General features: G+C 41.5%; 3 protein-coding genes across 3 annotated transcripts in view; 1 reads left to right on the forward strand and 2 right to left on the reverse strand.

The window, feature by feature from the left end:
- Nucleotides 1-5,212, reverse strand: part of slc7a7 (solute carrier family 7 member 7) — a 13,463-nt gene extending 8,251 nt beyond the window's left edge. Inside the window, exons 1-2 of the mRNA XM_036597756.1 lie at nucleotides 4,979-5,212; nucleotides 2,518-3,143 (exon numbers count right to left, since the gene is read on the reverse strand). Coding sequence (XP_036453649.1) covers nucleotides 2,518-3,013 — 496 coding nt within the window. The 5' untranslated portion in view covers nucleotides 3,014-3,143; nucleotides 4,979-5,212. The remainder of the gene's footprint in view (nucleotides 1-2,517; nucleotides 3,144-4,978) is intronic.
- Nucleotides 5,200-23,722, forward strand: LOC118826712 (E3 ubiquitin-protein ligase CCNB1IP1). The gene is made up of 5 exons (XM_036597760.1): nucleotides 5,200-5,304; nucleotides 21,730-22,028; nucleotides 22,143-22,289; nucleotides 22,937-23,102; nucleotides 23,562-23,722. The coding sequence occupies exons 1-5, from the start codon at nucleotides 5,271-5,273 to the stop codon at nucleotides 23,720-23,722; spliced, it is 807 nt and encodes a 268-aa protein (XP_036453653.1). The 5' UTR covers nucleotides 5,200-5,270.
- On the reverse strand, nucleotides 9,220-14,461 carry si:ch211-212k18.5 (sal-like protein 2). The gene is made up of 2 exons (XM_036597755.1): nucleotides 10,287-14,461; nucleotides 9,220-10,064 (listed from the first exon to the last, which is right to left on the reverse strand). The coding sequence occupies exons 1-2, from the start codon at nucleotides 13,746-13,748 to the stop codon at nucleotides 9,819-9,821; spliced, it is 3,708 nt and encodes a 1,235-aa protein (XP_036453648.1). The 5' UTR covers nucleotides 13,749-14,461; the 3' UTR covers nucleotides 9,220-9,818.
- Nucleotides 23,723-23,870: the final 148 nt, after the last annotated feature.

Genomic DNA, 23,870 nt, shown 5'->3' on the forward strand with positions numbered 1-23,870 from the left:
TACCACTGAGAGTGTGAGAATAACTGTGTTCTGGGATAGCTCTGCTCTCTCTCTCTCTCTCCTCTCTCTCTCCTCTCTCTCTCTCTCTCAGTGCATTACATGCTGAGTTGTCATTAGCGATTAACACAAGGGTCAGAGTCTTGTGTGGAGGACTTTACCTTCCTAGTATCAGCACATTCACACCCTCTAAAAAACTTCTTATCACTCTATTTGTGCTCTGTATGTGTGCACATGTGAAGTGAGTCATCTAAGACTAATGTAATAAGGCTATGATTTTTAAGGGGGTAACCCCCCCCAAACCCTAAGAGCCACACTTTAATTTCTCCCTTTTATAATATGAGTTTCATAATAGTAACCGAATAATTCATAGCAATTACAAAATAAAAAATGGTACTAACTGAATAATGCAGTAATTACTGCATAATCCATACTAGCAACTGAACAATAAAGTAATTACTGTAATTACTGTATAAATCATAGCTGTCCCTGAGTAATTTATAGTAATTATTTAAATATCTATTAGCAGTAACTAAATAATTAATTGTTGTTATTGTATAATTTATGCTATTAACATAATAATTCATTATAAGTATTGCATAATTAATAGTAAAAACTGAATAATCCATAGTAATTAATGTAAAATTCATAATAGTCAATAATCCAATGTAATTACTATACGATTCATAGATGTAACTGAATAATTCATAGCAATTACTGTTCAATTCATAGTAATAACAGAATAATTAATACTAGTTACTAAAGATACTAAATAATCCATGGTTATTAGTATATATTCATAATATGCTAAATAATATGTTTTAGGATTAAGTACTGAATAATATACCTAGAGTTAAAGGGGTAACGCATGTACACTGAGAGAGCTCCTTGGTGCCAGAAAGCTACAGGTTGTTCTGTCCTTGTTCTGTGCTAAATGACCCAAAATGACCCTAGTACAACATGAGTAACCATCTGATTAATTGACAAAGATCCAGTGTAAGACAGTATGAGACAGAATCACGTGAACGTCAGTGATTCACTTTTTGCTGTCAGCAAAAGCCCCACACGTGACACTATGCCCTCCTTCTTTTTATTTCTACCCTTACTCACTTTTCAACTTCCTGTCCTCTCTTTCTCTTTTGCTTTTTCTTAATCTTTTACAGCAGCCCACCACAATGTCCTTTCACTCTGCTGGAATAATTGAATTCAATGTATATTCCAATATAGTTCTCTACTGTGTAAGTATTTTCAGGTAAACTGGCTTTAATGACTGTCTGTGTCAGCATAAACATGCAGGAAACTAAAGCTCATGTCTTTAGTCTCCGTCAGCTTTCATGTTCCTCTTTCTCTTGCCTCCTACCTCTCCATAGTGCTGATCAATACATCATGTCACGCATCTTGTCTCACTACCCTTTTCTTGCCATCTGAGCACACTTTCTTCCTCTTTGTGCCGTCCTTCAATACCATGGACAAGCAAAATGATCAGCACCCACATACAATGAAATAACAACTGCATCCAAAGACTCATACTAACAGACCAACAAACACTTGTCTTCTTCTCTGAATAAATGCCAACTAGACCAAAACATGTGCATTTCAATTTTTATCATTGACACGGCCCAATAAATGGTGGTGCATTTTGTGGTGTAGTTTGTGTCCAACTTTATACTGAAGTGAGTGTCTGCTTTACTACTCAGTGAAGATGAAATCCATCTGATACCAGGAATTGGTATCGGGCCAATATTAGTAATGCTTCAATTAAAAACGGCTCATTTTTAAGCTCAGTGTTTTTTAAAGATGAAATATCAGATCAGAATTGGTATTGAGGATATACAAATAAGGGTTGGCAGGTTTCAGATCAAGTTTGTAAAATGTATTTTATGACATTACATTATAGTACTAAAATACTTCAAAAATACAAGGATTGTATTGAACAAGGATCAGGAATTTTGCATCTACACCTGGATTCAATGGAATGTCACTGTGGAATTGAGTGAAGTAAGTTGAAATTACTATACAAATGATGGAAAGTTGTGCTGCCCCCATTCCCTAAGCTACTCTACAACGATGCTATGTGTCTTGGTCATATAGTTTTCTGGAAATGTATAATTTTGATGGATTTGTACCTTCCTGATTAAACTCTCTCCACTAAGGTATATTTGTGAGGTATATATTTATGTGTGGTAAGTAACACCAATTGGTGTGTTTCAGCCCTACAGGTTGTAGTCTCACCTGCAGAAAAATAGATCACTTTGCTCTTCTCAACCGCTCTCTGAATGGTGAGTAAATAGTGCAAAAATGGAGAACAAGCTGTCTAATGGTCATTTTAGAAGAAGATTTCCGCAAGACCGGGGCCCCAAATTCTGCTTAGGCTTTATTTCACTAAAGTAACAACACTTTGACTTGAGTAAGGGTTTAGTCTACTCTACCCAGCTCTACTGAAATCTAGACTCAGTGTATTCTTGGGACTCTTTCACAAACAGACGTGAGCTCACACATACACGCTGCGTGATTACTCACATATGCAGGCTGCGGCCAGTAGGCGGTTGGCCACATAGGGTGCGACACAGGTAGGGAAGACGGGCTGCACCATGTAGTTGGAAAAGGTGATAGCTATCACAGCCTGACTGGTGGGCTCGATGATGAGGAGCGACGTCCACAGACGGATGAAGGCCAAGAAGCCTCCGAAGGCTTCCAGGATGTAGGCATAACTGGCACCGGACTTTGTGATAGTGGTTCCCAGCTCGGCATAGCAAAGCGCCCCGAACACTGAGAATATTCCACCAATTGTCCACACTACCAAAGACAGGCCATAGGAGCCACTGTACATCAGCACGCCTTTAGGAGAGACAAAGATGCCCGAGCCAATCATGTTCCCCACAATGAGGCAAACGCCATTGAGCAAGGAAATCTCTTTCTTTAGTTTCATTGACTCCTCAGAACCAGACGACTTCAGTTTGCCATTTGAGACGTCTGTGGAAGACTCTTGCGTAGGGGCAGGGCTGCTGGTAGCCATTTTTGCACAGAATTGGCAGGCAGGTGGTTTAACAGGGATGCTGACTGGATCAGCTGTCGGTCACTTTCAAAAAGTTCAAATTTATTTAGAAGGCCTGCTTATGTCTGAGTCAGAAGTCTTAAGGCAGCATCTGAGGAGGAAAGAGAATGATTTTTCAGTGCAAATGATTGTAACGGCAATATAATTATGCAAACACACAATAAAAAATGTTTTTTAAAAGCGAGTGAATGTAAAGATTTAGAGAGAGATGCTGAATGGAAGAAAGAAAAACAGCCAGTCATTTAGACATGTCATGACATGCCATTTAGCCCCTTGTACAGTGTTGTGCTGCAAGTACAGTTACATTAAATTAGGTTGGTCATTCTGTCAGTGTTCTCATCATTAGCCAAAAGGATGACATTAATGGTCAGGTTTTTCTGCTTTAGTTTTCCTCTCTTACACATAATAAACAAGGAGGGCAGAAGCAGCTTTGCAAAAGCTGACATGTCACATGTTCTCCCCAGTTCACTGGGCTTATGAGAGTTAAACACAGGAAGATATGCCATGAACCTTACATATAGTAACATAAGCATGCAGTAGTGAAAAAATCACAACATAACCACACAAAATGCTGAATGTCAAAGTATTATAATAATAAATATATAATACAACATTCAAAAACAGCAGAAGAGTGATGTAATTAACTGCAAAAGTGGACCATTAATAGAAACTTGGTTGAACATTGCAAAGCAAAGACGCTGACGATGTCTTACTATACAAATTATGTGCATGGTTTGCTGAGCATGACATGAGCAGATTAAGGAAAGTCAATTTAGATAGCATTATATAAGGTCTAATGTAGTATGCAGTGGATAATAAGTAACTACATCATCTGTGGTAAACATGTATAGATGCCTTCTCGGTTTAACTGATGTATGTGCTGTTCTAAGCTTTTAGGTTGTTAAGCAAGCACGGTATGAGATCTGAGGTAGTAGTTAAAAAAAAATAGCCCACTATACTTCATACATGATACCTACACCACGCATGTACCAGGCTATACCTGACCAACCATGGAATTTATTACAGTTTATTACTGTTGCTGCCTGCTAACGATTTTTCATGCTTTGGAGAGCACTGAGTGAAAGCAAGAGAAAGCAGAATGCATGAATATTATTTCTGACTGACATTTCAGAATAGAATATAAAATGCTATTGATCCCAAATATTGATCCACAGGGAAATACTATGCTATATTTTTTAATGTACTACATTTTGTGTGACATTTCCAGTGTGTTAAAAAAGGCAGTAAGAAAGAAAGAAAGAAGGAAAGAAAGAAAGAGTATTACCGAGCAGGAGGAGAACAGGTAAGGCCTGCACGTGATGATAAAAAGAGAGAGAACTGTAGTTTCCACAGGTCTTAGGGACCAGAGTGGGAGATCAAGGTCCATCCAGCACTGATAAGCTCTCTTAGAAAGCAGCTATAAAATAAATTACTTAAGATTACACTGGGAACGAGGCTTTCTGTGCAGCACAGCTTTGTTGATATGTGACTTTCAGACAGTATCCCAGTACCTGCAGGGCCACAAGAGGTGTAAAGACAGACCAAACCATATCTTAACCAAGTAAAGCATTAAAGTAAAACTGGTTAATAGAACACAGATCTGACCCATGTCAGCACGTCAGCCTTGGACTAATGTGTACTGTCAGCTGAGATTCCCCACTGAAAATTCAGTCTAGCACTAGCTCTGGCTTAATCTAAACCTGTAAAAATCGTCGTTATGGTCTGTTTACGTTTGATAATCAGTGAATTTGCAGGGACATTCATGTTCTTTTAACGCCCCCTCAAGTTCACAGAAAATCATCAATGTAACTGTTCGTGAAACGTGGAACTGTAACGTTTATCAAGTCGCACTTCTATCTGATAGCCTGCAGGCTAAATAAACAGATGAAACCTTCACGTTCAGGCTAAACAGATGCGTTAGCTTACCTTTCTCAGGTGACTAACGGGAATACTCGGATTTCTGCTCCCACTCCAGTGGTTTGGCGCTCCTTGTTTTCAGGCTTCTGCAGGTCATTCACATTTGCTGAGGAGAATGAACACAGATGTAGCTGTCATTTTAACAGGAAGCTGGGCTGGAAACGGAGAGTCAGGTTTGATTACTGTCTTCGTTAAGCGCTCCTGTGCTTTTGCAGCTGCTCTCTCTCTCTCTCTCTCTCTCTCTCTGCCCTCTGTCTGGAAGGTGTGCTCAAGTTCGATCAGCTGATGGACTTCTGCTTTCATGCGGAGAGGACTAACTAGGCATAAAACACGAGGTGAGGCGGGAGAAAACATTTCATGTGATTTATACCACAAACAAGCTGCTAGACAAAGACACTTCCGTATTCATAAGCCTGCTTAGCAGTGTTATTAATTTTATAAGGTGCGTTTGAGGATCTTAGGAGCAGTTTGCAGCATGATGCTGTGTGGGAACCTCAGCTCAGTTATAAATGATTAAAGGCTTAAACTTAAATTGACTAGATAGTAATAGTCATATTAATAGTATTGAATATACTTCATTTCGGTTAATTGTAATTAATATGTAATTACTGCAACTACAGAAAATGAGACTGACATGTTCTAACATTTTTAACGTTACTGAAAGATAACTGCCACAAGAACACGCAGTTATGGTTGGCAAAACTGTTGATTTCTTTTGATTCTGATACTAAGTAACAGCCTGTGTATTATCATGATACTACTGCTACTTTAAAAAGTCTTCTGTTTGCATAAAAGAGGAACTCTGTGATTTCTACAGTGCGGACATAGCTTACGTTTTATTACCGTTACCCATTTCTGGACTTTTTACAGTCCCAATTCCCTCCTGGCAGCTTTGCATTTGTGTGACTGTCCGGTATGAGGAACAGAGAAAGAGAGCGGAAGGAAAAGTAGTTCCTGTGCTGCACAGTTATTTGCTGCCATCATTTTTTCCCATTTTTCGAGCATCAAAATGCATCAATTTCAAGAAAATTTACTATTAACATGGACAATCAAAGAAGATACTTTTAAAAAATTCTGAAATGGAAACGCCAGGAATAACGGAAGTAATCGATACTTCGGTATCAGTCCGCCCATCTATCCACAATTTAAATATTGCTTATACATCTCTCAGTTGTATAAGTTGCTGTGCGTTAATAAAAGACTCATTTGACTAGGACGGTTGATGGAGTTGTCCTTTAGTAGTTTAATTTAGCGGCAATTAAAATAGTTGTTTAGCTGCTGGGGAAGGTGCTGTCAATGTCCGTAGTTTAAGTAATTGTAAAACCAAGAGCTAACTCAAAACAGTCAAGCCACATTGTGTAAAGCAGTAAACTATGAATATTGTCCTCAGAAGCGTTTTAAATAAGTTAGGCTAAGACATCAAAGCAGCAAGGGTTTAGTTCTTGAAGCTTGCACAAAAGCCCTGGGAAAGAAATTAAATTTACTATGAATCATGGCTATCTGTCTAAAAACTACACATTTTCATCGTGCCATTTTAGAGCCTGGCCTCATGTTTCAGCGGTACACCCGTTGCTCCCTCTTGTGGACAAAATCTGCTATTGCCGATTCTGCTTAGGGTAAAATCCATTGACTGAATCCTGAGTTTGTTTTACAAAGAGAGCCAAACAGATCTAACTTTTAAAATGCAGAATACTGTCTGATGTTTTATAGAATTCATTCGAAACTTTAAATGAAAGTGTTTAACTTTCTTGAATAAAGATTAACTTCTTAGATTTAATGTCTTCTTGTGCTCCAACATAATACATCTATTTTCAATAGCATAGGTTTGCTGGATTAACTCGTGATCATGTTCCTGAGCAGATAGGGATGACTACAGACCTTACCAAAAATTGTCAGAGCACAGAAAAACCAAAGCATACTGTCTGAACAGTTACAGATTATTCACTTAGTACCACGTGCCTTTGCTGCATCTCTCAGTGCTGAGTGAAATGTATTTGGTATTGTCTCTCCTGTATTTTTGATTGAGACATGCCTCATGTCGCTTCTGAAAGCGTGTGGACAAACTTCTAACACATGCCTTTTTTCTGGGCCCATTGTGCCTCTCCCTCTCAACCTCTACATTCTTCTCCTTGGTTACCAGTTGTCATGGTTTCAAGGGCTCTGCAGAGGCAGGATTAGGAGCCATTTTGGGGACAGCTGGCTGGGTTGGTCCCCTCTGTCCCCCCCGTCCTGCTCAGAGACGCTGAGAGGGGGATGAGGGGGGTTATTGTGCAGGGATTAGAGCTTCCTGTGTGTCAGTCCCATTACATAGGGAGGGGTGGAGGATGGAGAGAGACTGAAAGAAAGGGAGAATGAAAGAGAAAATGAAAGAGAGAGCATATGAAAGCGAGCATGACACAGGGAGAGGGTGTTGGAGAGAAGGGAGTGGGTGGAGGGGGGGGTCTATACAGCTGCACACTCAATCACTTTGCACTAGTTCACGCACACACATTATCATGGACACACAGTGTACGCACATGCACCCATCAACATGCACACCACAGATCTGGTGAGCTAAGCCATATGAAAGGAAACAGACTTTGAAAAGGGGCCAAAAAGGTAGACAAAAGATCTCTGGAGCAGACATACAGAGTATTGAGGCTGAGAAAACACGAACGCAGACAAATAGAACACAGATAGAAGAATGACTGCTACGGCAGCAGGACCAGGGGATGAATTTTGGACTGAATTACAGTTCGGTAAATAATCTCTTCCTATACTTAAAGGGCCCGTATCATGGGTTGTCCTTGCTTTTTTAAAACAGTTTGAAACAGTAAAATTTCAGAACACAGTCCATACATACTTAATTGAAATTAAGCTTTAAAACAGCCTGTTTTTAATTTTGTCTTTTGTGATGTCACAAAAGCCAACACATTTACATATTTCTGCCTATTCAGACTAAAACAGTTTAGCATGATCTCCTCATTATAAGACCATTGCTCAGGAGCCCAGCCTGTTTGATTCCAAGGGATGAAGAGAGATTGGAAAATGGTCATGTAAAATTGGTATGACTGGTACATAAAACCTATAAGTGGACCTCAGGGAAACAATAAAATACAAGGAAATGGCAGGATATGGCCCTTTAAGACATTGCGACACAAAGTGTACATACAATATCTGGCCCACAATTACACACACCTAACATGCCCACCAAAAAAAAAACAACAACAAACCACACGAGCATTTATCTGAATGACATGACATTCATTCGGCTTTTATTCCTCCTCTTCAAAACAAAGTAGGAGCAAATTTTAAAAGACAACATTTATGGGGAACACAAAGTAAAAAAAAAGAAAAGCTAAGACAGCTAAATACAGTTCAGTGCAATGCACTGATAAAGGGCAGCATTCCTCTTGAGTAACTCAAGAGAGAAAAGAAATACATATGCATGCATATGGGCAAAAAAGCCCACAAAAGCTAAAGGCCCCTTGAGGTTCCTACTCTGATTTATTGTACTGGTCACTGGGAATGAACACGTCCATTAGAAGTGAGTCAAGTTCTATCAGTCAATGAAATTAGAGTGCTTGTAGATACAGGTCAAGTAGTGTTATCTCTAAGCACTGCCTAGAGAGTTAAGGCATACTTTCACTGCTGTTGTTCTCATTATTATACAAGCTGTACTGGTAGTTATTTATCAGTTCTCTCAATCAGTGCATAAACAGTGTCCTCAGTACTATTATCTGGATGATGGCAACACTGAAGGAAGAACATGTTTCTAATTCAGGTCAATGAAGTCATTGAATTGAATAGAATTCATAGTGGAATACATGGGTTCACTAAGACTATAAAAACAGCGCTGAGAACAGTGCAACTAAATCGAGTAACATCCAATACGTACAGCAGCATGATGATTGGAGTAGAGGGAGAAAAACAATGTTAAAGAAAATAAATGAAACCTGGGAATTTACATTGACCAACTGCAGCTCAGCTGACCAGTTTTTGTATGATGCAAAATTTAACCCATCACATTTTAGGGCAAATCCCTCTTTTCATAATTGGATAATTGTTGGAAATATATCTGGTGGACAAAGTTGAGAAATTCTCATACTCATTGAGGCTGTTTACACTTGCATTAACATGTGTTTCATGTCTGGATCATATCTGGATATACTTTGGCTGGATTCAGTTTGCACTTTTCAATAAAATGCGACCCCAGTGTGACCCAATGAGATTTTACTTTCCCAGATAAAAAAGCATGTTAACACGTAAGTTATTTCTGGTTTACTTCCATGAACTTTTTCCACTTGTTATGACCTGTTATGGCTTGGATTCAGAGTGCAAGAAGGCACTTGGTTTTGGGATAACTCCAGCCTCATGTATCATCCATTTCTCCTTGTTTATACTCTTATGTAAAAGATAAAAAGGTATGTGGATATAGAAGACACATTCTATTTACACACATAATCCAATCACAGTGCATCCTGGGTGTGATTACACCTGGCTTTTTATGTGGTCAAATAAAATCTGGACATCCGCATGTTAATGAAAGGAGTAAAAAGCCTCATAGAAATCTGAAATTGTTTCAGATTCAATAATGTTTTGACGTAAGAAAATTTATAATTACATTTGTAATACACAAATACCACATTTCACCTAGGATCTTAATTCTGAGGATCCTAATATCTGATGTCAAGGACTTGCTTTGTGTACACGAACATTTCATTGTCTTCAAAAAAGGCACTAATTTTATGTTAACAAAGTCACTACTGTTCTACAATATCACAATTTAAGAGCTACATCTAACAGAAAAATAGTAAAAACTCTCACTAAAATTGGCAAAAAAAATTACCATTCCACCAATCACATTCTTTTAGGCTGTGTCCTCAGACTCTGCCCCTCCATCTGCTGATCCACCAGCAGCTAGTGGAACTTCTCCTGGGGATACTTTCTCTGTGCTTTTCTCCAGTGTATTTCCAGTGTCTTTTTGAAGGTTGCCACTAGCTGGATGAGGACTTGACTCCATAGAGTCCTTACAGTTTCCCTCTGAAGGCTGCAGAGCAACAGCTGAAGCATTCGCCCCACTGCTTGTTCCTCCACTGTGGATTTTCATGTGACCCTGTTATAACACACACATACAAATGCACACAAATTAGCACAATATCTCATTGCCCATAACTACAAATACATAATTAGAATATATTTTAACTGTAACAGATCTTTGAACTATTACAGATTTGGACAGTGTTTTAGTACAGCCTTGACCACAGTATGCAATGGTAAATATATATATATATATATATATATATATATATACATACACATATCTGTTACTTCCTACCTTTAGTCCACTGCGGCTGGCATATTCTTTACCACAGTGCGCACAGCTGTAGGGTTTCTCAGGGCGTTGGGGCTGTGAAGGGATAACTGGGATATTTGGTTGGGTCACCATAATCCCCTCCTCATCCTTAACCTGACTCCCAGTATTCACTTCTACATTTATGTTAGTCACTTCTTCCTTCTTGGCCTCTTGAACATCCCCAAGATTCATGTTCCCAGTTTCCTCCTCTGGAGCTCCATTATTGGCTAATGAGGGCAAAGATTCATTTTTAGTGCTTGAGAGAAAGTCTCCTTCTCTGGGTTCAGGATTCAGACTGGTTACATTTGCAGGCACTGTTTTCTGTGAACCACTTAAATCTGGCTTGGGTTGAAGGGATGGGCTGGAGGGGGGTGTGAGTGCAGGGGAAAGATCAAGAGCTGCAGAATCTGGGCTGGATTTTGGGCCACTGACCACTGTAGAATGGGGAGCCCCTGAGAGATCACAGTTGTTGGGCAGAGAATCCTGAGAACTGGTTCTGGTACAGAGGGACAGAGGAATGTTCTCATCATCATCTGTCATACCATTTACTACAGCACTGGTCTGACACCTGTTTTGATGAGCTTTAAGAGCACTGAGGGCATAAGCACTAACAATGCTAGGGTGAGCATCACTGTCAGGATGTTCTTCTACTGGAGAAGAGTTAGCAGGGGGGCTGTCACAAGTGGAAGAACTAGTGTGGTCTTGCTTCTCTAGGGCTGGATCAGTGATTGGAGTTGGGCTTGTACCAGGTGTGTCACAGGGATCTTGATCCGACTCTAGCACTTGATCTGCATCAGGTGATGTAGTATTTCTAGAAGCTGTGCTTGACTGTAGTGTGCTAGCAGTTGAAGACGAAATAGTAGTACTCATATTAAGAGGATGAGACTGGATGGTCTTAGGCAGAGTGACACTACCTATTTGACTAACTTCTTCCTCTGGCCCCAAATCTCCATTCCCCTCTGGAGGCAACTGGCCCCCCAGATGCATCCGAATGTGATGCTGTAGCACCACAGCATTAGTAAACTTACGCTGACACAGCGGACAAGAATTTTGGGTGCGTGCATTGGGCGGTCGTGCTCTGTGGGTGGCCAGATGAGCCCGCAGACTGCCCTTGGTGGAGAAGGAGCGGCCACAGAGCTTGCAAGGGAAAGGGCGCTCGCCCAGGTGTGTGGCTTGATGAAGGCGTAGTGCCCTGGGACAACTAAGCACACGCAGGCATATCCCACACTGGTTAGGTGCCAGAGAGGGCAGGGAGGGAATAGTCCCTGAAATGCTCTGGGTGCTCAGCTCACTGTTGGGGTTAGGGTTTAGGCCCAAGGCTGCCATCATTTCCCTCCTGTATGCTGAGATAGTATGAGTACTGGATGTTGTTGATATGTCACTGGCCTGGGTGCTACCATTAGTCTGGTCTTCACTGAACGATTTTGATGGAGGCTGCTTCTCCAGCTTCTGCGCCAGCCTCTGGAGTTTGGAGGTGTCAGAGGTAGCAGTCGATGAGGATGGAGAGGAAGAGGAAGGAGAAGAGGTCTGGGGTTTGGGGTAAGGGGAGAAGGGGAAAGTAAGCTGGGGGTGGGGGGAGGGAAGGTGAGGAGGGCGGAGTAAAGCCAATCCAGGATGGTGGGGAGAGGGACCAGAGGGGAAGAGGATCTTAGGGAGGTGGGCCAACTGGGAGTATGGAGAACTGGGGTGCAAAGTGGAGTGTGGAGGTGTGTTCTCATCAAACCGCTGCTGTTTAGCACCCTTCAACTGGCCTGTCAAGGCCGAGGAAGATGAAGACGAAGTGGTGGATGCAGAAGAGGACTGTACACTTGCTGAAGCAGAGACTACTGCTGCAGCAGAGGCACGATTAAGCTGCAGCAGTGAATGGGCAGTGGACAAGAGGGCAAGATCTACGCTGGGCGGCAGAGGCAGAGAGGAAGGAGAGAGGCGGGAAGATGGCCCAGATAGAAAACCGAGAGCCAAGCCATCAGGCACACCCACCCCACCTTTAACCCCAAAAGGCTCTTCGTCTTCGGCACGACGCTTCCTGCGTCTCTGACTCACCCCAGTGCCAGATCCTGATTGGCTCTGCTCTGACAGGGCAGGTGGGAGAAGGGAGAGGGAAAGCTCTGGGTTCTGCTCCCGGTGGCGCAGAAAATGGGCCTTGAGGTTCCCACGTGTAGTAAAGCGACTGAGGCAGACAGGACATTGGTAAGGCCTTTCACCTGTATGAGACCTCAGGTGGATCTGCAAGGAGGAGTCACTGCTCAGCACCTTTCCACAAAAGCGACAGACATGCTGCTGGCGCCCTGCAGAAGAGCTCAGTGAACCACCAGAAGATCCCACAGCAGAGCTGAGTGGCATCTGCTCCTGAGAGAGGCTAGAGGTGAGCAGTGGAGGAGTGGGGAAACTAACAGCACTGGTATGACTCAGTGAGGTGTTAGGGGATTTTTCATGGAGGTAACGGGGAAGACCCAGCGACAGTGACAGGGGGTGCACTGAAGCTACTGAGGTGACCAGCGATGATGTGGAAGAAGAGGGTGTGGATGATGAAGAGGAATATGTAGCTCTATGTCCATTAGTATGAGAGATGTTGGGCTTTGAAACAACAGCCTGTGGGATCACTGTTGGAAGAGCTGTAGGTAGAGGAGAAGCTGTGGACTGTGAAGGACCTGAAGAGGATAGAGATGGGGAGAGTGATCCAGAGGTTCTCTGGTGGTTCTCCAAAGATCCTTGAGCTGTATCCTGGTTGCCGATGACTCCACCCAGGCGCAGAACCTGTCTACAGATCTCCTCAGTCATCTGCATCTGGTGGATCTGTCTTTGCTGCAAGACCCTAAGTTCCTCTAAGAGTACAGCTAAAGTTGGTGGCACTTGTACCTCCTCTGGTGGGCTGGAGGGGGTCTGTTGGACGGAACTGGGACTGCCTGGGTGTGGAATGGCATTAAGAGATGATGATGAGGAGGAGGAGGCAGAGGAATTCGTAGTTGTAGCAGAGATACCCATCTGAGGAGAGGTTATGGTGGAGTGAGGCTGATGTACAGGAATATGGACAGACTTTTGCTGGACAGGAGGAGGGGACTGAGTCTGGGAGGACAGGGATGGGTGCGGGAAATCTGGGGAAAGAGAAGAGTGGGTGTTGGGAAGAGAAGTGGTGTAGGGGGCAATGTGACTGGCCCAATGGGGAGGGGAGGAGTTTTCACTGGGGAGGGAAGGAGCATGCAGGCCCCCAGGGGATGGTCTCGGGGCCAAGGGAGGCTGACAATCTTGGAGAGAAGAAGGGGATGAGGAGGATGAGGAAGATGAGGTAGCTTCTGAAGCAAGAGAGGTTGATGGTGACTTCACGGCCAGCTGATCATCTGCAAACCAATGATAGAGAAGAACAAGAATGGGATTTAGGCATTTCTCTCCATACCTATCATTTACACAAGACACATGTTGCGCTAGAGTTATCTTTTTAAGCATTATTCATTCTTGGTCTACAAACTATTTAACTTTCAAATTAATATTGTCTGTGAATGAAGCTTCATCTTGGTCACTGGTAACTGTAATAGATTCCTACAACCAAATGCTGCAAACATTTGGCAAAATGCCATTCGAAAGATGTTAGACGTTCATATTTTGGGTTAAAAAAGTGCAATCAATTAGTCATTTTACGCACAAACGATATCTTTAATAAACCACAACATGGACAATGTCTTTCGTCATTCCTGTCACAAGCCGCTGACCACCTTGCTGCTATGGCAACACATTTTAGAGGACAATGGGCATCACCACAACAACCCATAACCCCTCTTAACCCAACCCTCTTTCCATCAGCTCTGTCTTTCATCTCCCCATTCACCCTTCCCCCTGACCCTGCACAAGGTCATAGGTCAGGCCATGCTATGGGTTTTGGGCACTGTCAACTGTGCTCTGATTGGCCAGTTGACCTGACCTCTGGAGCTCTGGGGTCAAATTCTTTCAGAATCTTCAGCACAGAGTAAGAAAATGAAGAAGGGGGTTGGGGAATTGAGAAGCTGAGTGACAGACCTTCCCACCCTGTACTGCATAGACGCACTCTTAATAACTGTATACAATGTTATGTCATCAAAACAGTGAGTTGTGTTTCCTCAATCATGTTAGCTTGGACTTAGTCAAACCAGGTTAGCCCAGTCAAAAAAGTGGACTGATTCAGCAAAGTACTTATTTGGTGGTTGTGGACGTCTAAGGTGTTTCTGATAACTATCCATTTTTTCCCTTGAAGGCACTAGTGCATTCTTTACCCATCTGCATCCTACCCAATGGAACCCCCAACTGAGTAGGTGAATAGAAGCAGAGGAGTGGAGTAGGGGGGGTCGCTGAGAAAGCAGAACAGAGGAGCACAAGGAAACATGAGGGAGAGAATAAGAGAGAGGAGAAGAGAATAGAAAGAGAAGAGATTAATCTTTACCCAAACACCCCCTTCTTCCACTCCCCATAGCCAGCACCTTATTCACAGTGAATAGAAGAGTTCTCTAAACGAATAAAAGACCCCCAACAGTCAAGCTGAGTATGCTGCAAGTCTCTTGGAAGATTGGTGCTACTGAAAAGCTAACACAGATATGGCCCCTGAATGATGCATGTCAATGGAATGACCATAGTGCTGAACCACCAAGACCAACCCCCTCTCCAGCATTTTTACTTTTTTAAACAAGTTACTCTAAAATGTTCTTTCAAAACCAATTTAAGACTATTATATTACACCTGCACAGTAGCTGCTTAGCCACAGGCTGGTCAGTCCACATCCTCAGAGCAGAAATCCGAGACAAATCAAAAACCAACGTGCTAGATCTCAAACAATGACCCCACTCACTGGTAGGAACAGAAGCACGTACTGCTGCCATTCAGCGCTGCAAATCGTGCATCTAAAGGTGAATCCTCAGTACAAGCAACACATTAATGCGAAATATTAATAACATGTGTTACTGTTTATTTATTCCATGGCAAAAACTTTTCTCTTACTCCAGAAAACCTGCACTGATGGTCGTAACTCATTTAAGGTCCAGTATCGCTTGCATGATGGAGAGCATTTAGCAGATAAGCGTTTAACAGACTCACCTTGCGGTGCCAGCAGCGTGCCCCCCGGGTCCGCGTTCACGAGCTGCTGGGGTCGCTTTTGCTTACGGCGCGACATGATTCACGGCGAGGGCGCGAGGCGTGAGGGGCGCATCAGCCAACTTTTCACACTAATGCGGACTCGTAAACACAAAGACCCTCCCTCCCTCTCCCGCCACGCTGAAAGTTCACCTTGCAGGAGGAGACGTGCGCGCCGGTTGTAGCCAAGGTTAAGTCAGCATCAATTTACAGCCGCACAACAGCGCGCTTTGTTCGCAAAACAAGAAATCGAAAACTAATAACTCGCGGCGATCGCAAAAGCTGCACCGTGACGTCCGCAGCTGCTGCGCGATTTGGCGAGTGCGTGTGTGCGGCTGTATTTCCTCAACAAGTCCCCTCTTTCTCAAACTTGCCCACTGTGCACCCCCCCACCACCACCTCCCAACACACACACACACACACACACACACACACATACACACACACACACACACACACACACAAATACAATCTCTCCTTGTTCTTTACTGACATTTGCATTTCAATGGCGTGGAGCACCGTCTCTTTTTCTTTCTCGCTCTCTTGCATTTCTCACACCATCCAGCCGTAAAAGCAATTAAAGAGAATCTCTATGTCTGACAGCAAATTGCATTAATATCCATCAATCACGGTGACTATATCATGTCAGTCTGGACAAAAAACATGTTTTTATGTGAATAAAAGGAGTGAATTTAAGGGATCTAAGACTATTTACACACCAGAACAACATTTCAAATGACATAAATGGCTGCAGAACACATTACGACCTTGCTGAACAGAGCACCCTTCTGTAGCCAACAGTTGCAGTAAAGTTATTTCACACGAAAACCTATAGGAAGTATCACACTTCCATTAAAGGGAAATTCCACCGATTTTTCTAAATTTCTGCATAATTTAGTCGATGAGATGTAAACAAAGTCACCCAGAGTGATTTCACGTGACATAGGACATTGTAAAAAAAACTTGCAATTTCAGCTTTAAAGTGGTGGTGATAGGAACCAGGGGTCCCGATGTGTACAACACAATTATAGCTATTTTATTTACCCTACCAGTGACCCTAGATGTGTCTTCAGAGTTTTCATATGTAATACTGATCATGGTAAAACAGTGGTAAGTCTGAACAAGTAAGTTTTCCTTGGGTGCTATGTTGCCTTACAACTCCCTGCATGTACCTCTCTGCCATGAATGGATTAGGACAAAAATAAATAAATAGACCAAAGTCTTATCATAAAACAATGTCTCATGCATGAAATAACTTTATGTGCTGTTAGCAGGGTAGAATACTCTGAAAAGTAGTGATGAATACTGAATACACTGTTCTAAATGTGTTTACTAATGTATTTTGCTCCAATACATAGAAAATTAACATATTCGGACTACATTTAAACTACAGATAAAATACATGGGAAAAACTCTTCTGATGTAATTTTTATTTTATTCACACTGTCCCTTGCTGTTACTGGTGACATTTTCATATTATTCTCCTGTTAGTATGTTTAATAAAAACTCACTTATTTAAAATTCTCAATATTATTTCGGTTCTCATCACCTACGTTGGTTCTCTATTGCTCTCCCTGCCGTCTCATGAACCAAGCACACAATTTGCCATATTCCAATAGCAAAATCTTGCAAACTTGACTATAAAGTAGGTAGCTGTGTGATTTTCAGTTAATATCACGTATATAACTTGCCACAAAAAGCATGCATGAGTCCAGTATAACAGCGATGCTAAGGTTATTACTGATGAGGTTCTATCATCTCTCAGAAAAGTTAAGTAATGCTGAGATTAATAACTGATCATCACATTGATTTATCAGTCCACACAGGCTTTGGCAGGAACTTCACACGTTATGCACTGATTTTAATGTAGTTAATAAACAAGCATTGATGGTGTTTCTTATAAAGGCCATATATTTTTTCAAATTTAGTGGACTAAATTATTATTATTATTATTATAAAAGTATTCTCCTGAAATTTTAAAAGGTAACCATGTTCTTAATACTGCCTTTACAAAATGTAACCTTGACTGAAAACACATACTTAATTCTTGTATTCTGAATGCATATTCTTTATTAGAAGCATTAAATGCTTGAGACGTCTGGTTCCCATCACCACCACTGTGAACAATTTTGACTCAGTAAGTTTCTCTAATGGAGCATTTCACACCAAACCACTCTGAATGTCTTTGTTCACAACTGAACAATTTTATTATAGACATTTTTAAAAACAGGTGGACTTCCCCTTTAAGATCAAGAACAGCAGTGAAAGGGAGTGATGTGTAAAGGAACACACTGTTAATGATTAATTGACTAGCTCAGACAGAATGATGCTGATGTTTAAACTTAGGAAGAAGGTGTAAAGAGGCAGGCTTGCAGTTACAACACCATCAACTGTTATGATCATGATGGTGATGATGATGATGATGATGGTGATTTAAAAACTGCCTGTGTGTGCTCAGGTCTGGAGGATGGAAAAAGCTACGTCATTTAGAAACAATCCAGAATCTCGCAATCAGTTCGATAATGTGCCATGTCTTTATAAGTGAGCGAAGTTATGGGAGAATAGACCTCCTGTGGCATCCTCGCTGTGCTGGTGTGTCCGCATATTTGAAGCTCTATTTAAAAGCCACTGAATGGACGGGAATTTCCAACAATGGCGACCTGGACACAGTTGAGTGAGCATCTCTCTCTCTGCGCCCCAGGATCCGATGCTGCCTCGCACAAAGCCCCCCTTTCACCCCGCCTGTATTCCCATACACCACGTGGAGGACGGATGGAGGGAAAAGCCATTTTTAATTAGATGTATCACACTCACCATGTCGCTACAACCATCCTGACTAATTTGTACCCCCTGTCAGGCTGAAGCAACTCTCTGAACTTTCACATCAAAGTTATGATGAGGCTTCACGCAAGTTTCATCCTACAAACCACAACAGACAACAGTGCACTACTAATACACTACACAACATTAATGAATGCACTACTAATACACTTCACTATACTAATGAATGCACTACTAATACACTTCACTACACTAATGAATGCACTACTAATACACATCACACTAATGAATGCACTACTAATACACTACACTACACTAAAGAATGCACTACTAATACACTACACCAATGAATTTACTACTAATACAATTCACAACACTAATATATATACGATTAATACGCTACACAACACTAATGAATGCACTACTAATACACTACACTAATGAATGCACTACTAATACACTACACTGCACTAATGAATGCACTACTAATACAATACACTGCACTAATGAATGCACTACTAATACACTTCACTACACTAATGAATGCACTACTAATACAATACACTGCACTAATGAATGCACTAATATACTTCACAACACTAGTGAAAGCACTACTAATACACTTTACTACACTAATGAATGTACTACTACAACCCCATTTCCAAAAAAGTTGGGACACTGTGCAAAATGTAAATAAAAAAAAATGCAATGATACACAAATCATTTCAACCCTATATTTAAATGAAAATACTACAAAGACAACATATCAAATGTTGAAATTGAGAAATTTTATTGTTTTTTGAAAAAATATATGCCCATTTTGAATTTGATGCCAACAACATGTTCCAAAAAAAGTTGGGACGGACGCATGTTTACCACTGTGTTTCATCACCTCTTCTTTTAACAACACTTTGTAAGCGTTTGGGAACTGAGGAGACCAACAGCTGTAGTTTTGAAAGTGAAATGTGCTCCATTCTTGTTTGATATTGGATTTCAGCTGTTCATTAGTTTGAGGTCTCCTTTGTTGCATTTTTTTTATTTCATAATGCGACATATGTTTTCAGTGGTGACAGTTTTGGACTGCAGTCAGGCCAGTTTAGCACCAAGATTCTTTTACTATTGAGCCATGCTGTTGTAATACATGCAAAATGAGGTTTGACATCGTCTTGCTGAAATAATCAAGGCCTTCTCTGAAAAAGACGTCATCTGGATGGCAGCATATGTTGCCAAAACATGTATATATCATTCAGCATTAATGGTGCCTTCACAGATGTTCACCTCACCCATGCCATGTGCACTAATACACCCCTATACCATGAATCATTAATACTGGCTTTTGAACTGTTAACTGATAACAAGCTGAGTCTTTAGCCTGGAGGACACAGTGTCCATGATTTCCAAAAAGAAATTAAAATGTTGATTCGTCAGACCACAGGACACTTTTCCACTTCCCCTCAGTCCATTTTAAATGAGCTTGGGCCCAGAGAAGGTGGTAGTTTTCCTGCATCTTAATTATGTACAGTTTCCTCTTTGCATTTTAGAGTTTTAACTTGCATTTGTGGATGTAGTGACGAACTGTTTTCACAGACAGTGCTTTTCAGGAGTGTTTCTGAGCCCATGTGGTGATCTCCACTACAGAATCTTTTCTGTTTTAATGCAGCGCCTGCCTGAGGGCCCAAAGATCATGTTCAGCAAATACTGGTTTTTGGCCTTGTCCCTTGCATACAGAGGTTTCTCCAGATTCTCTGAATCTTTTAATGTTATTATGTACCATAGATGATGAAAAGTTCTTTGCTATTTTACGCTGAGAATTGTTATTCTTGAATTGTCGCAATATTTGATCGTGCAGTCTTTCAGTCAGAGTGGTGAACCCCTCCTCATCTGTACTTCTGAAAGACTCAGCCTCTCTGGAATGCTTTTTTTTATATCCAATCATGTTACTTAGGTCATGTTAGGTCATGCTAATCATGTTAGGTGTTTTTTTTACACAACTTTATCAGCCTTTTGTTGCCCCGTCCCAACTTTTTTGGAACTTGTTGTTGGCATCAAATTCAAAATGGGCATATATTTTTTCAAAAAACAATAAAATTTCTCAGTTTCAACATTTGATATGTTGTCTTTGTACTATTTTCAATGAAATATGGGGTTTGAATGATCTGCACATCATAGCATTTTGTTTTATTTACATTTTGCATAGCGTCCCAACTTTTTTGGAAATAGGGTTGTAATACATTTCACAACACTAATGAATGCACTACTAATACACTACACTACACTAATGAATGTACTGTTCTGGACATACTATTTAGCACTATACTGGTTTGGACGCAGCTGCATACGACCACACTAAGTAATAAAAGATGCGGTTTTGAACAGTATCTATCTGCAGAGTCGCAGCTTTAGCCCTCACACTTTCAGAGCCGCACTTTCACCTCCCTGCGCCTCCGTTTAGGAACTCCAGCCAAATTTCCGCACTCTCACGGGTGCGATGTACTAAACGGTGGAGTGAACTTTCTTCATTGCTTCATTAGAAGAGGGGAATCATTGCCGTTAAGTGTGCACAGGTGTAAATCATGACTGATCAGCCGCTCGTTCATATAGCCAGTCTCCCGGCTCGACCGCACCACAAACTTTCTTCATTTCACGATGGCTTAGGCTGAATCTCAAACGGCTCCCTACTCCCTATGTAGTACACTACGTAGGTCTTAAGAGTAATGACTCCTGTACCCAAATAGCGCATATTATGTCTAGCAAAGAGCCATTTGAGATTTAGCTACATGTGAACAATTCCTTACATGACATACAGAGCACTATTTTTGTATAGAGGTCCACATTTCATAACAAACATAGTGCACTATGTAGGGAGTAAGGAGCCATTTGGGACACAACCATAGTATTTGAGGGTTTCTAAAAACGTTACGCGCTGCGTTCCTCGCCCTCCTTGTAACAAAACGCAACGTACAGCAGCTGCTAAACCTCTCTGCTTGGTCTCTCGACCACACATCACATCCGGAGCTCAGAGAGCTGGTCTGCCGCTCTGCGGTTACAGACCCTCCTCGTTTTAAACGCAGCTCTGTGAATCAAGAGTGCACGTGTCCCACCAGCGTTATGTTCAGCCAATCACAGATCAGATAATCATAATAGGCCCCGCCTCCATTCTCTTCGTGTATTAAAATTAGCCGACTGGCTAACCTAGACAGTTTCACGACAAGCTAACTTGACAATGTCAGGTAACAAATGTACTGTAACTAATGTCAGATAATGGTTAAATTAACTAAACCGGAGTATTTTGCTGAATGGTCAGTCTGTATGCATCTCAAAAGTCCCAAACGCAAAATATGTACAATAAAATTGTTTTGTTCGCCTTTAATGACTTTTCTTTCTGTTAGCACCGACTAATGTTAGCTAGCTAGCTAACGTACAATTTACAAGTCAAGACTAGTTTTTGTCGGCGCTGAAACACAAAACAAATAATCCAGCTGACCTGGGCTTCGTGAACAATTCTTGAAAACGTCTTATTTAAACTATTTTCCCTCTCCCTTTGTTTTAGCCATGTCCGTGTGCGACTACAGTTTACTCTGTAATTTCCCAAAGTGCCGAGCCAAGCTGAGCGGGTTCGCCTGGACGACGGCCTGTTCTCACATTTTCTGTGATCAGCACGGCTCTGGAGAGTTCAGCCGGACCCCTGCCATCTGCCCTGCATGTTCCTCTGCGCTGTCTGGCAAACTGGACATTGTACGCACCGAGCTTGCCCCCTCAGAGCAGTACAAGACTATGGTTTTAGTTGGATTACGGCCTGAGACAGTTCTGGATATCAGTCATCGAGCCCTGGCGTTTTGGACCTATCAGGTTTGGCCTGTCTCCAAAGTCACGAACCTTAACTGCTGCACTTGCTACACACATACAGGCTACTCATATCACCTGTTGAGTCACTGACCATTTGATACACTTAACATGCTTCAGGTAAACCAAGAAAGGCTGCTGATGGAGTACAGTTTGTCTCGGGCTGAGATACAAGTCGCCCAGATGGAGAAGGTGATGGCACAGCAGAACCAAACCAGAGAGCTTGAAATGAATGCTCTGAGAGAGGAGATTACATTACTAAACAAGGTTTTTACGATTCATTCAGTAATCCTGTGGACACAGTACAGCACTTTGCGTTAGCTATCTGGGAGTTCATTGCCCCGAGGTCATGGCTTATGCTGTGCACATCACTAGACAGTATGGGCATTATAATTTCTAATCAGATATGATTTCTTTTGAATCATCATACACACTAATTAAACAGTCATTGCAATGAGGGATGCACTAATAGGGGCACTGTGGGCTGGTACTGATACCCGATGATGTTCATGTACATATCTGCCTGTACATAAAGTTTTCTTAAATTAGTAAATGACATCATTCTAAATTACCTGCAATACAAAGAAATAGATGTTAAACGTTGTGCTCTTGTGGAATACAATAAATACGTTATCAAATATTGGTGTCATATCAGCCACATCTGAACATCTGTCTGATGTTGATGATTATTTTTTATGCAATTATCTGCTGATACCAATAAGATTCTGTACTAATTCTTTAATTTTCTCACTTCATTTGAAGCATTAATGCACATGTTGCTTTTGTGCCAGTTCAAAAATCTGTCCCCCTCACCTTATTTTACTATTATTTTTTCTAGTTTTGATTGAGTTCCTAACTATTTATGCTTTTTAAGTTCTGGATCCTCCTTCTGAATATTCTCTTACTGTGTCCAGAGGGTGGAGGAGTATAAGCGGAAGTACAGTGAAGTTTCAGAGCTTCTGACAAAGAAAAGCAAACAGTACCAAAAGCTTCAGGGGTTGTTTGAGGCATTGCGGTTGCGGACCATGCCACCTGTTGAAAGAGATGGACTGCACCATGCCTCCCAAGCTTTCACCACAGGTCAGTTGTAAGCTTTGGTAAAATGAAAGGAAGTGGGGCAGAAGAAGAGTAGGAGACAGGGAGATAATGATTTATTTTTACATCAGTAGTGTTACAGCTGTTACATCTACATAGTCATTCTCATGAACTATGACCAGAGAACAAAGTTTAGAAAGTGCTTGACACAGCCTAGACCATTTTGCCATAGAGTAGGGCAGTAAGTTCCCAGCCCTAGTCTTGGATTATCCCCGCCCTGCGCATTTTAGTGTTTGTCCTGCTCCCAACACAACAGATTCAACTGATCAGCTCATTAATAAGCCCTTCATGACTTGAATTGGAAGTGTTGGGAGCAGGAAAAAAAACACTAAAATGTGCAGGACAGGGGTACCTCTGTTCCCTCAGGTTTAGGAACCTGTGAAATAGAATGTTGTATTTTAAAGGTGAGTTACCAACATGGGTCAATGTACTTGCTCCTTCTAGGGTTGGTTAGACAGCGCTCTCCCCAAAGCAGTCCTCCTTTTCTGGCTGTGGGACCAGAGGTTGATAGGCTCTTCTCTTTAGAACCAGAAAGCTTCAAGAGTTTTTTCCAGTTTAACTCTCCACCAAGAGAGAAAGTTCATTCCTTTATCAAGAAACACTAACTGCGGTGCAATACTGTACGTTTTGGAGTTTATCTGGAGCTTTTCCATGTATTATTTTGAAGTTCAGTTACAACCTCATACTATATATTCTGCTTCCATTTAATTCTTCTCAGTGTTTTTCATCTTACCTGGCACTTACATATAATAG

This window comes from Colossoma macropomum, unplaced genomic scaffold (genome assembly GCF_904425465.1).
Source record: "Colossoma macropomum unplaced genomic scaffold, Colossoma_macropomum, whole genome shotgun sequence".
Classification (NCBI taxonomy): Eukaryota; Metazoa; Chordata; class Actinopteri; order Characiformes; family Serrasalmidae; genus Colossoma; species Colossoma macropomum.

What these genes read in the sequence shown, in the direction of transcription:
- LOC118826712 (XM_036597760.1), top strand. Translation starts at nt 5,271, where the DNA reads ATGCGGAGAGGACTAACTAGGCATAAAACACGAG. An exon ending in AGATTACATTACTAAACAAG is followed by an intron (nt 22,290 to 22,936) that starts GTTTTTACGATT and finishes TACTGTGTCCAG; the next exon opens with AGGGTGGAGGAGTATAAGCG. An exon ending in CTCCCAAGCTTTCACCACAG is followed by an intron (nt 23,103 to 23,561) that starts GTCAGTTGTAAG and finishes TGCTCCTTCTAG; the next exon opens with GGTTGGTTAGACAGCGCTCT.
- si:ch211-212k18.5 (XM_036597755.1), bottom strand. Translation starts at nt 13,748, where the DNA reads ATGCTTAAAAAGATAACTCTAGCGCAACATGTGTCTTGTGTAAATGAT. An exon ending in CCAGCCGCAGTGGACTAAAG is followed by an intron (nt 10,065 to 10,286) that starts GTAGGAAGTAAC and finishes GTGTTATAACAG; the next exon opens with GGTCACATGAAAATCCACAG.